General features: G+C 45.5%; 1 protein-coding gene across 1 annotated transcript in view; it reads left to right on the forward strand.

The window, feature by feature from the left end:
* LOC126413122 (synaptotagmin-10-like) overlaps window positions 1–13,125 on the forward strand; it is a 605,847-nt gene that overhangs the window by 575,452 nt on the left and 17,270 nt on the right. Inside the window, exon 8 of the mRNA XM_050083014.1 lies at window positions 7,664–7,835. Coding sequence (XP_049938971.1) covers window positions 7,664–7,835 — 172 coding nt within the window. The remainder of the gene's footprint in view (window positions 1–7,663; window positions 7,836–13,125) is intronic.

Below are 13,125 nucleotides of genomic sequence, written 5' to 3' on the forward strand. Positions count from 1 at the left end.
AGACAACCAGGTAACAAATGATACATGAATTAAGATCATACAAAGCTTGTTTAATAGGACCAGCGGGCATTAACTGAGTAACTGTGATAAATGAATCTGCTCGTAATCTCAAGAAATAACCTTTTTTTTTTTTTGCAGCTCAACATATAGATATTGTCGTCCATTGCTAAGACAGCCAAGACATTAGTACATGCAACTAATCAGTCTTGGGCTTGACTGCATAACTCATATATCTGAGTTAACATTACGTCAGAGTCAAAAATTACGGCATCTTTTCACTTGTGTAAACTCTAGAGCACTTAAAGAGCATTAATGACCTTTCAGAATTGATCGTGAATGTTAATACTGCCTCCAAAAACCAAAGTCACTTCATCCAAAATCGTCAGTCTTACAGTTTTACAGCATCCACCACTATTAAGACAGGTCTGTCTGTGGCGTCGAAGCGACGTACGGCGTTGTCCGTAGCGGCGGCGGTGGCGATGACGGAGACAGCGGCATCTGCGTCGAGCTGTATGTCTGAACTGGAGTCCCTTTTCCTCAGCCTCACTTAGTTAATGTCGCGCCTTCCGTTCAGTAACATTGTCTGGTTAAGATTTAACACAATGAGCATGTAGCACAAACACTCTTGCAACAAATAACTTCTGAACACAGGTTACAAATTTTCATTAATAACATACACTCCTGGAAATTGAAATAAGAACACCGTGAATTAATTGTCCCAGGAAGGGGAAACTTTATTGATACATTCCTAGGGTCAGATACATCACATGATCACACTGACAGAACCACAGGCACATAGACACAGGCAACAGAGCATGCACATTGTCGGCACTAGTACAGTGTATATCCACCTTTCGCAGCAATGCAGGCTGCTATTCTCCCATGGAGACGATCGTAGAGATGCTGGATGTAGTCCTGTGGAACGGCTTGCCATGCCATTTCCACCTGGCGCCTCACTTGGACCAGCGTTCGTGCTGGACGTGCAGACCGCGTGAGACGACGCTTCATCCAGTCCCAAACATGCTCAATGGGGGACAGATCCGGAGATCTTGCTGGCCAGGGTAGTTGACTTATACCTTCTAGAGCACGTTGGGTGGCACGGGATACATGCGGACGTGCATTGTCCTGTTGGAACAGCAAGTTCCCTTGCCGGTCTAGGAATGGTAGAACGATGGGTTCGATGACGGTTTGGATGTACCGTGCACTATTCAGTGTCCCCTCGACGATCACCAGTGGTGTACGGCCAGTGTAGGAGATCGCTCCCCACACCATGATGCCGGGTGTTGGCCCTGTGTGCCTCGGTCGTATGCAGTCCTGATTGTGGCGCTCACCTGCACGGCGCCAAACACGCATACGACCATCACTGGCACCAAGGCAGAAGCGACTCTCATCGCTGAAGACGACACGTCTCCATTCGTCCCTCCATTCACGCCTGTCGCGACACCACTGGAGGCGGGCTGCACGATGTTGGGGCGTGAGCGGAAGACGGCCTAACGGTGTGCGGGACCGTAGCCCAGCTTCATGGAGACGGTTGCGAATGGTCCTCGCCGATACCCCAGGAGCAACAGTGTCCCTAATTTGCTGGGAAGTGGCGGTGCGGTCCCCCACGGCACTGCGTAGGATCCTACGGTCTTGGGGTGCATCCGTGCGTCGCTGCGGTCCGGTCCCAGGTCGACGGGCACGTGCACCTTCCGCCGACCACTGGCGACAACATCGATGTACTGTGGAGACCTCACGCCCCACGTGTTGAGCAATTCGGCGGTACGTCCACCCGGCCTCCCGCATGCCCACTATACGCCCTCGCTCAAAGTCCGTCAACTGCACATACGGTTCACGTCCACGCTGTCGCGGCATGCTACCAGTGTTAAAGACTGCGATGGAGCTCCGTATGCCACGGCAAACTGGCTGACACTGACGGCGGCGGTGCACAAATGCTGCGCAGCTAGCGCCATTCGACGGCCAACACCGCGGTTCCTGGTGCGTCCGCTGTGCCGTGCGTGTGATCATTGCTTGTACAGCCCTCTCGCAGTGTCCGGAGCAAGTATGGTGGGTCTGACACACCGGTGTCAATGTGTTCTTTTTTCCATTTCCAGGAGTGTATTTTGTATGGTTTTTATTCGTTCTTCATAATTCATTTCTATCGTCAATGTAGTAACAGAAACTCTACGTGCCAGGCTGAAAGATGTTGTCATTGTGACAACGCCTTTGATTTTTATTAAAAAAGATATTGTATTGTATTGTATTGTAGAAGGAAAAAAAGTTGAAAGGCTTTGTATGATCTTAATTCATGTATCATTTGTTACCTGGTTGTCTTCACATCATTGAGTCGCACTCATATTACTCATAAGAGTGCGACTCAATGATGTGAAGACAACCAGGTAACAACTGATGCATGAATTAAGATCATACAAAGCTTTTAATCTTTTTTTTCTTTCTACAATACAATATCTTTTTTAATAAAAATCAAAGGCATTGTCCCAATGACAACGTCTTTCACCCTGGCACGCCCGTAGGCTTAGCGCGTTATGGTGACCAGCTTGACCTTGCTGCAGCAGGTCCGGCGCCTTTGCTCCAGCGTCCTCGACCCATTGCAACAGAAGGAAACAACATTGCACAGCACACACTGCCTCTAATATAAAGCTATACAGATCACAGACATAGACACATTTGCTATTATGAGCCGATACAGCTTATTTTGTTTCCATTAATGTGAATATTACTTACTTTGTATATCCAGAGCTCTTAGCACACACCATCCAACGAACGGCGTAGCTTACGGAAAGTTGTGCTCTCCAAGGGTGTGCCACATTCTCTCATAAATATCACCACACTATGCGCGGAGTTAAAATGCCCTTCGAACAGTCAAATGTGTTATAGGAATAATTTATACACAGTTTTACAGCATCCACTACTATTAAGACAGGTCTGTCTGTGGCGTCGAAGTGACGTACGGCGTTGTCCGTAGCGGCGGCGGTGGCGATGACGGAGACAGCGGCATCTGCGTCGAGCTGTATGTCTGAACTGGAGTCCTGGCTCGGAGTGAACCGCCGACGAACGGCCGTGCGCCGGCCTAAATACCGTCCAGCGACGGGATATCATGGGATCTATTTTCGGTCACGTGACTCGCAAAAGCAAGTAGGTTACCGCGACCCACAACCTCTGACGGCATTATTAGGCAGCCTAGTGGAATGCCAGGAAATCTGCCTTTCCGCGAGAAGTGGTTGCCTGACAGGACGTCAACCCGTGGTGGTGGGGTGTATGATGTGTTGCCGACCTCGCAGGCGTAATGTCGCGACTTGTCGGAGACTGATCATTGGCAAGGAAATGTGTACACTTATGGAATGAAATCGCAACACAGCCATAAGCGAAAGTTAGTAGGCGTGTTTCTACATCTGAAAGATGATGTCTATCCAAATTTCGCGCCTGTCGCATAAAAGTGGCGCCGGTAGCGCCACTATCAGGATGCAGATGAAGTTAGCTTTAAATACGCGCTGTAACGGTCGTGAGTGCTAGTTACCTTTAAGGCTGATGTGGTGAGTTGATAATGGTCAAGAACGCCTTTAAGGCCGCAAAGACGCCATCAACAATACCTGTCTGAGTTTGGACGAGGTCGTTTAACAGGACTGTGAGAAGCTGGATGTTCCTTTTGCGATATTGAAGAAAGACTTGACATGATTGGTGGCAGCGGTGGACACGAGAATGTATGGTCGCAAGAAGACCGGGCTCTAGACGGCCACGTGGCACTACCGTGAGGGAAGACCATCGTGTTCGGCATAAGGCCCTGTCGCATCGTATTGCATCTGCAGCACCAATTTGAGGGGCAGTTGGCATCACATTGATACAACGAACTGTCACAAATCGGTTACTTCAAGGGCAGCTCCGAACCAGGTGCCATGCACCGCAAACCACTGCAATTTGAGACCTCAGTGTTGTCAATCGAGAGCTCATTGCAGGTCAACGTGGAGGTCTGTTGCGTTTTCTGATGAAATTGGTTCTGTCTGTGCCAGTGATGGTCGAGTGCTGGTTAGAAGGAGGCCAGTTGCGTGCCTGCAACTAACCTGTCTGCGTTCTAGACACAGTGGACATTCAGCTGGAGTTATGGTCTGGGGTCAATTTTGTATGACAGCAGGAGCACTCTAATGGCTACCCCTTGCACCCTGACTGCAAATTTGTGTGTCAGTCTGGTGATACGACTTGTGGTGATGCCAGTCATGAACAGCAGTGCAGGGAGTGTTTTCCAACAGAATAACGCTCGTCCACATACCGCTGTTGTAATCCACTATGCTCCAAAAAGTGTCGACATGATGCCTTGGCCTGTTCGAACATCAGATCTCTCCCCAATCGTTCGCAGATCGTGGTCTCACGATCTTGCTCTCGCTTCCCGAACATGGGGTCCCGGGTTCGATTCCCGGCGGGGTGAGGGATTTTTCACCTGCCTGTAGATGACTGGGTGTTTGTGTTGTCCTCATCATTCCATCATCATTCGTGAAAGTGGCGAGATTGGACTGAGCAAAGGTTGGGAATTTGTACGGGCGATGATAACCGCATAGTTGAGCGCCCCCACAAACCAAACATCATCAACATCATCATCTCCCCAATCGAGTAAATATGAGACATCATCGGACGGTAACTCCAGTGTCATCCACAAACAGCGTTAACGGTCCCTGTATTGACCGACCACTCGCAACAGGCGTGGGACTCCGTCCCACAAACTGACATCTGGTCTCTATACAACACAATGCACGCGCGTTTGCATGCCTGCATTCACCATTCTGGCGGTTACATTTACAATGTCTTATCTCGCGTTTAGATTACCTCACAAACGTGTTCTCGAAATTTCTTTACCCTACGTTAACTATTTTTTTGGTGTTGCGATTTTTTCCATCAGTGTATTTCAAAACACGAATGTCTTTGCTTTGGTCTGCTGGACTATGTGTGGCACAAGCTAATAATTTATGAAGTACTGAGCTAGGAAAGCATGCGCTGATCCGTCCCCCCTCCTCACATAGACACACACAAACACATTTAAGTAGAAGCAAAAAAATGTTCAAATGTGTGTGAAATCTTATGAGACTTAACTGCTAAGGTCATCAATCCCTAAGTTACACACTACTCAACCTAAATTATCCTAAGGAGAACACACACACACCCGTGCCCGAGGGAGGACTCGAACCTCCGCCAGGACCAGCAGCACAGTCCACAGAACCCTTAATATTTTTACATACATCTATTTCCAAATACCTCAGCTTTCTTCAGCAGGGGATACTTTCCAATTGCTTGTGTTAAGGCCAGCTCAAGTAGATGCTGTATGACCAGGCAAGTAACATTATGGCCTGGTAAAGGTCCACAGCCAATTTCTGACCGAACCTACTACCAATAAATCCGGCACACTTCGTAAGCCCACAGGTAGAGACTAAAAGCCACAGTATCTTGAGTAGGTAAAGGCATAAATACACTACTGACCATTAAAATTGCTGCACCAAAAAGAAATGCAGATGATAAATGGGTATTCATTGGACAAATATATTATACTAGGACTGACATGTGATTACCTTTTCATGCAATTTGGGTGCATAGATCCTGAGAAATCAGTACCCAGAACAACCACCTCTGGCCGTAATAACGGCCTTGATACGCCTGGGCATTGAGTCAAACGGAGCTTGGATGGCGTGTAGAGGTACAGCTGTCCATGCAGCTTCAACACGATACCACAGTTCATCAAGAGTAGTCACTGGCGTATTGCGACGAGCCAGTTTCTCGGCCACCATTGACCAGACGTTTTCAATTGGTGAGAGATCTGTAGAATGTGCTGGCCAGGGCAGCAGTCCAACATTTTCTGTATCCAGAAAGGCCCGTACAGGACCTGCAACATGCGGTCGTGCATTATCCTGCAGAAATGTAGGGTTTCGCAGGGATCGAATGAAGGGTAGAGCCACGGGCCGTAACACATCTAAATGTAACGTCCACTGTCCAAAGTGCCGTCAATGCGAACAAGAGGTCACCGAGACGTGTAACCAATGGCACCCCATACCATCACGCCGGGTGATACGCCAGTACGGCGATGACGAATACACGCTTTCAATGGGCGTTCACCGCGATGTCGCCAAACACGGATGCGACCATCATGATTCTGTAAACAAAACCTGGATTCATCCAAAAAAATGAAGTTTTGCCATTCGTGCACCTAGGTTCGTTGTTGAGTACACCATCGCAGGCTCTCCTGTCTGTGATGCAGCGTCAAGGGTAACCGCAGCCGTGGTCCATGTTGCTGCAAAAGTCGTCGAACTGTTCATGCAGATCGTTGTTGTCTTGCAAACGTCCCCATCTGTTGACTCAGGGATCGAGACGTGGCTGCACGGTCCGTTATAGCCATGCGAATACGATGCCTGTCATCTCGACTGCTAGTGATAACAGGCCGTTGGGATCCAGAACGGCGTTCCGTATTACCCTCCTGAACCCACCGATTCCATATTCTGCTAACAGTCATTGGATCTCCACCAACGCGAGCAGCAATGTCGCGATACGATAAACCGCAATCGCGATAGGCTACAATCTGACCTTTATAGAAGTCGGAAACGTGATGGTACGCATTTCTCCTCCTTACACGAGGTATCACAACAACGTTTCACCAGGCAACGCCGGTCAACTGCTGTTTGTGTATGAGAAATAGGTTGGAAACTTTCCTCATGTCAGCACATTGTAGGTATCGCCACCCGCGCAAATCTTGTGTGAATGCTCTGAAAAGCCAATAACTGCATATCACAGCATCTTCTTCCTGTCGGTTAAATTTCGCGTCTGTATCACGTCATCTTCATGGTGTAGCAATTTTAATGGCCAGTAGTGTAAATAGATCCTCTTCTTAGAAAAAATAACAGACTGAATTTCTTAATGTAATACAGAACGACGGAGATCATTGATGGAAACGACTGAAACAAACGGCCGTTCCTCGTTTATACTCTCACAGAGTCTTCAGACCTACGTTCAAAAGTCGTAGCGGTAAGTGAACTACTGATGGTAGTTGAGTGCAGACTTGGATTTATATTGTGTAAATTGTGACGTCGTCAAAGTTGTGAGGTTTGTTCCTATTATAGTTCTTAAATTATTTACCTGAAATGTGTTCTCAAATTTTCGGACGAAACGTTTTCAAATGCTGCATTTCTCTGAAACGCGATTTTAGCGTAGTTGTTCCCTCTCAGACATTTGACGTCACTTGTGCAACCACAGAAAAAATTTGAAGTCACTCCCAGCCATATGTTGTGGAGGCTGCGCCGGTATGATATCGTTACTGTAGCGAACTTCACACTGACGTTAAGGTTTACCTGTATAAGCCGAGGCTGGACGTTTGGCAAGAGAAATTCAATGACAGTACTTCCATTTGCACGACAATCACTTCTAAGATATATTCTTAGATCGAAGTATTCTGCAGATGAAAACGTTCGAGGAATTCTCAATATAAAGCACTATCCTGTAACGATAAAACAACAGCAGTGAGCGACAATCCCCTTTGGAGAGCCACTGTTCTGGCTGGAGAGCCTCTTTCAGCACCATAGACACGCCAGAACAAGAAACTTACTCCTAATATAAATTACAAACTGCAGGCCACACGCAGTTGGTGTGTACCGTAGTAATTCGATGTATACAGTTACACGCTCTCTTGTTGCAGATCCGTACGTCAAAGTGTACCTACTGTGCGAAGGGAAACGTATAAAGAAGAAGAAAACAACTGTCAAAAAGGCAACGCTGTGTCCAGTCTACAACGAGGCTCTGGTGTTTGATGTGCCCGCAGAAAACATCGAGGACGTGAGCCTCATTGTCAACGTCATCGATTATGACAGGTAAGTGCCTTTCCAATGCCTTTACTTCCCGATATAAACAGAGACCGCTCAAATACAAAGAACACGTGTAGTGACACTAATATTCCACCACCATGTCAAATAGCAATATTTTTGAGACGTTACCATTGTCATATATGACTTAAGGATTCATTTTGTAAAGGCATTGTGACACAAAGTGAACAGGCCCAACACAGATTTTACTTTTCTACCTTCATTTTTCACCTAAGCCGGAACATGAAGTCAGTCGGTTCCACAAATCTATGTCTAGCAACAGCATGAATCAGGTCCTTCATAGAAGTATGGATCAGCATCACAGTTGACTGATAAGCTGTAGTAAGATAGAATACTAACTGCTCTGTAAATCCACATGGAAGGTCTACTACTATGGCCAGCTGTGAGTAATACTGTAGCACCGGCTTACGACTTAGAATTAGCTAAACATCTTGCTTTGGTGCTGGGACCGTTTGGAAGAAAATGTTCACATTGTATCAACAATTCTGCTCACTTTAGGAATACGTTGAAGTCTGTGGAACTCACTGAATCAAATTTATTAAAAAGTTTTGATGTTGCTCCACTCTTCGCAAGGCTCCCTATAATGATTCGTTGCACTTCAAACCCGACATAAAAGCTGTTCCATCACGCACTTTTTTCAGCTCACTTTTTGTTCAGTAGTGAATATTTTGAACAAATTCACCAAATTCACGGTGCTCCTATGCGTAATCCCCTATCCCCTTCGGGTAGCCAACTCTTTTTTTTACGGAAGACTTTGAAGAGAGGACACTCAAGTGCGCAGAAATTAAACCGAAAATATGCGGACGACACTTTTGTGATATGAGCCCCTTGTGAGGAAGACCTGTCACGATTTTTACAAAACCTAAATGATATTCACAAAATATTCAGTTTATAATGGAGGTGGGGAAAGATGACTGTTGTGTACATAGTTCCGTGTAGTCAGCGCGTACACAACTTTCCCACTAGAGCGCGCCCCGCTAAGCACAACAGCGCAGGCGCAGCGCTCGTCCGTCTCCGCACTACGAGATGGCGCTATCTTAGAGGCGGACCAAATTCTGCTTCCGCCGATCCGCGTATTAATATGTAACGCAGCCAATGAGATTGCTGCTAACGTAGAACCTTTTCTCCTCGCGGATCACATTCGCGCAGTGATACCTGAACGCGCGAGGTATTATAACGAGTGTACAGACCTCTGATTAGTCAGTCTGCATTTGTCTGCACCAGTATGTACGAGTCTGCATTAGTCTGTACCAGTCCATAGTCAAGTTTCAGTCTGCGCCTAATAAGATTATCTTATTCCTGTACATATCCATGGAGAGAAATGTATAGACACTTTGTCAAGTATCAGAGATATATGTGAGAATAAGATTAACGTACCAAGACCAAAGGAACTTCAGATTGTCAATTGTAAATAGCATCCGGAACCAAGTTAAGTTATTTTTATGCTCATTATTATTTTAATAAATGTGTGTGAAAATTAATCAAGTTCTGTTTAAAGTTGGTCACCGTCAAACTGCTACTCTAAGCGTGCAAGTGGCATTTTATCGTCTGACCTAACGGCAGAAGATAAACACGCCACGATAAGACCACGAGACATATTACTGACACTCGCCTACTTTGTTAGAGCGACAAGTCAAATAATCTGATAGTGTGTGTACCGAAGGTCTTACAGTACGCACACCACAATGACTATCTTCCATTTCTAGATGTTTTAGGTAGCCGGCAAGGGGATGGATCACTAGGGCGTTCTGTTTATCATGAGCGCACAGAGACGGACATATACTACAGGCGTCTAGCTGCCACCATCTTTCACAGACTGTGGCGTTCTTCATACAATGGTGCATCGGACACATGCTGTGTCTTGTAAAGGAGTTGGAGCACCTACAATCTGTACTTCTGTATATTCTTCACATCAAATTAGGATAGCGTTAACGGGTAGTAACGAGATCATTCTCAACATAAAGAAGAGAAAGAGCTGTTTAAGTCTATGGCATTCACCCCATATGTGGGTAACATTTCTTCTATATTAAGCAGAATCCTTAAGAATCATCATGTCAAAGAAATCTTTCAGCCACATGCAAAATCCTGTGCCCCTCTCGACTCGGAAAATGATAATTTGAGTTTGCGGAAGGATGGAGTCTACAGAATACCAACTTAAAGTGGCAAAGCCTACGTAGGTCAGACCACACGCACAGTTCATGAAAACTGTGTGGAATATGGTATCCATACTTTTGCAGCGCAGTAGCGCAACCATAGCCTAACGCTGTATCTCCACAGAACATTCTACGGATTATTCTGTCACTAAAATCTTGGTCACGCCGAGATCCTTCTGGGATTCATTTATTAAGGAATCTGTGGAAATACGAGCGTCACTCCAAAAGAAATGCACACTATTTTTATAAAAATACAGTTTTCTTTCTGTATGTGTGAAATTTTTACAGTGTGTAGATACATCCTTCGCACTTGTTTTCAAACTTAGTTCAACCTGTTCCCGTGAGTGGTGCCGTCACAGCATGTCTTCAAGATGGCTGCTACACTTGACGTTCGTCAGAAGCAACGTGCTGTCATAGAATTCCTGTGCTGTGAAAACGAGACAGTGGGAAACATCCACAAGAGCTTGAAAAAGGTGTATGGAGATGCTGCTGTCGATAGCAGTACAGTTAGTCGGTGGGCAAGTAGGTTAGGTGATGAAAGCGGGCACAGCAATATTGAGGATTGTCCTCGCAGCGGCAGGCCTCGTACTGCACTCACTCCAGACAATGTGCAGAGAGTTAACGAATTGGTGACTGCTGACAGACGCATCACAGTGAACGAATTGTCACGCTACGTTGGGGTAGGGGAAGGAAGTGTTTGCAGTATACTGAAAGTGTTGGCGTTAAAAAAGGTTTGTGCCAGGTGGGTTCCCAGGATGTTGACAGTGGCTCACAAAGAAACGAGAAAAACGGTATGCAGCGAACTTTTGGAACAGTACGAGTATGGTGGAGATGAATTTCTTGGAAGAATTGTGGCGAGTGATGAAACATGGCTCCATCATTTTTCACCAGAGACGAAGAGGCAATCAGTGGAGTGGCATCATGCAAATTCACCCAAGAAAAAACAATTCAAAACCAAACCTTCTGCTGGAAACGTTATGGCTACGGTGTTTTTCTATTCCGAAGAACTCTTGCTTGTGGACATCATGCCAAGTGGAACCACCATAAATTCTGATGCATATATGACGACACTGCAGAAACTTCAAGCTCGACTGAGTCGTGTTCGACCACATCGGCAAAAGCAGGGTGTTTTGCTGTTGCACGGCAATGCACGGCCACATGTCAGTCAAAAAACCATGGAAACGATCACAAAACTCGAATGGACAACACTGAAACACCTGCCTTACAGTCCTGACCCGGCTCCATGTGACTATCATCTCTTTGGGAAACTGAAAGACTCTCTTTGTGGAACAAGGTTTGAAGATGATGACTCCCTTGTGCACGCTGCGAAACAGTGGCTCCAACAGGTTGGTCCAGAATTTTACCGTGCAGGTATACAGGCGCTGGTTCCAAGATGACGTAAGGCAGTTGAGAGGGTTGGAAATTATGTTGAAAAATGAAAATATTGTTCCTAAAGGATTTATCTACACACTGTAGATCTTTCAAACATGTAGAATAAAAGATGGATTTAAAAAAAATGGTATGCATTTATTTTGGAGTCACCCTCGTACGTTTGGCACAAGATCTTACTATTCGTGACATCAGATTTCTATTTGATAGGGCTTGGAACCAGGTGATTTCTCTGGTACTTTCATAAAGACAAAACTTCATGCCTAATGATACATCTGGCGACAGTTAATTTTAGCCCTATTATTTTGATAAATGAATTTTAACTCCGCTGGCCCGCATTGGGACAGAAGGCTTGTGTAGTATCACTGTTGCGCATGCGCCTGCACGCCATGGATGGAGCAATTTTCGAAAGGGGGAGTAAATTCGACAGAGAGGGCATGCAGTGAAAACATACGCAGACACGACATCAGTGCCAGTTTTCAATATAAAGTCAGCGACGTCACCGGAGGAGCAGCATCTGTGTTTAGGCAGCTGCAAAGTTCAAACAGTTGCATTATAGTTGCTCGGTGAACGTGTGTCCAATATTAATGAATAAAGCATTTAGCGATGAATGGCGATGAGTTTATGGCTTGCCCAACAGGGACACACATAATTTCTACTTCCACAAAAAATTAGGAAAACCAAACCACGATGAGCCATGAGACACGGAGTTAGAGGTTTAGTAAATGCTTTAAATGTCTACTGTCCTCTATTTATTACGGTGTATTACAAATGGATTGATTTAAGTTCATATTTATTACTACAAATAAGCAACAGATTTGAAAACGAACTTTCTATCTGTACCATAGCAGCGCTGATCGGTGCGTGGCCACTGGGTTGGTAGCAATGCAAAATAAAGAGAAAAACATTCCCCCCTCTCTCCTTTCCTCACGCCGCGCTTACCATCAGGGTTGCCGTTCTAGGGTTGGTGGGTAAAATTCTGGTTTTAGCGGGAAAAAAAATGCTGAATTTTTAGGAGGTCAAACAAACGCAACGTTAATAAATTAAGAACGTGCGGCTAACCAAACATAATAAATAAAATATAATTATTACATTCATGCACTTAGCCAGTCAACAACTTATGAGCCGGTCGCTGTGACCGAGCGGTTCTAAGCGCTTCAGTCCGGAACCGCGCTGCTGCTATAGTCGCAGGCTCGAATCCTGTCTCGGATTGCCCTTAGGTTAGTTAGGTTTAAGTAGTTTTAAGTCTAGGGGACTGATGACCTCAGATGTTAAGTCCCATAGTGCTTAGAGCCATTTTAACCATTTTTGAACAACTTCTGATACTGGTTGGTAATTTCAGCATCAAATCATATAAAACAGGAATCCCCGGTACCAGGAACATTCTGTCAAACAGCAACGAAACTCCACTGGGCAAAATAATAAAATTTTTGACAACTGCAGCGATGCTAGCGCTCCAAGCGACTAGACTGTAGTGACAGCTGAATGGATCAGACAAGCAGCGAAACAGCTTGGGGCTGCTTTGGGACATCAGTGTTGCCACTAACTGGAAAATATGTTTACATTTGTATCCCGTTTACTATTAATTTCGACGTACAATAATAAAATCTTAGAGTAATATAATATGTGCGGTTCACAGTAGCAGAGGCGTAATTCTGTCATCGAAAATGCTCTCAGACCGGAAATGAATTATAATCTGACTTGTTTAAGTATCAAAGGAACAGATTACTGAGTAT

This window comes from Schistocerca serialis, chromosome 7 (genome assembly GCF_023864345.2).
Source record: "Schistocerca serialis cubense isolate TAMUIC-IGC-003099 chromosome 7, iqSchSeri2.2, whole genome shotgun sequence".
In the NCBI taxonomy this organism is placed as follows: domain Eukaryota; kingdom Metazoa; phylum Arthropoda; class Insecta; order Orthoptera; family Acrididae; genus Schistocerca; species Schistocerca serialis.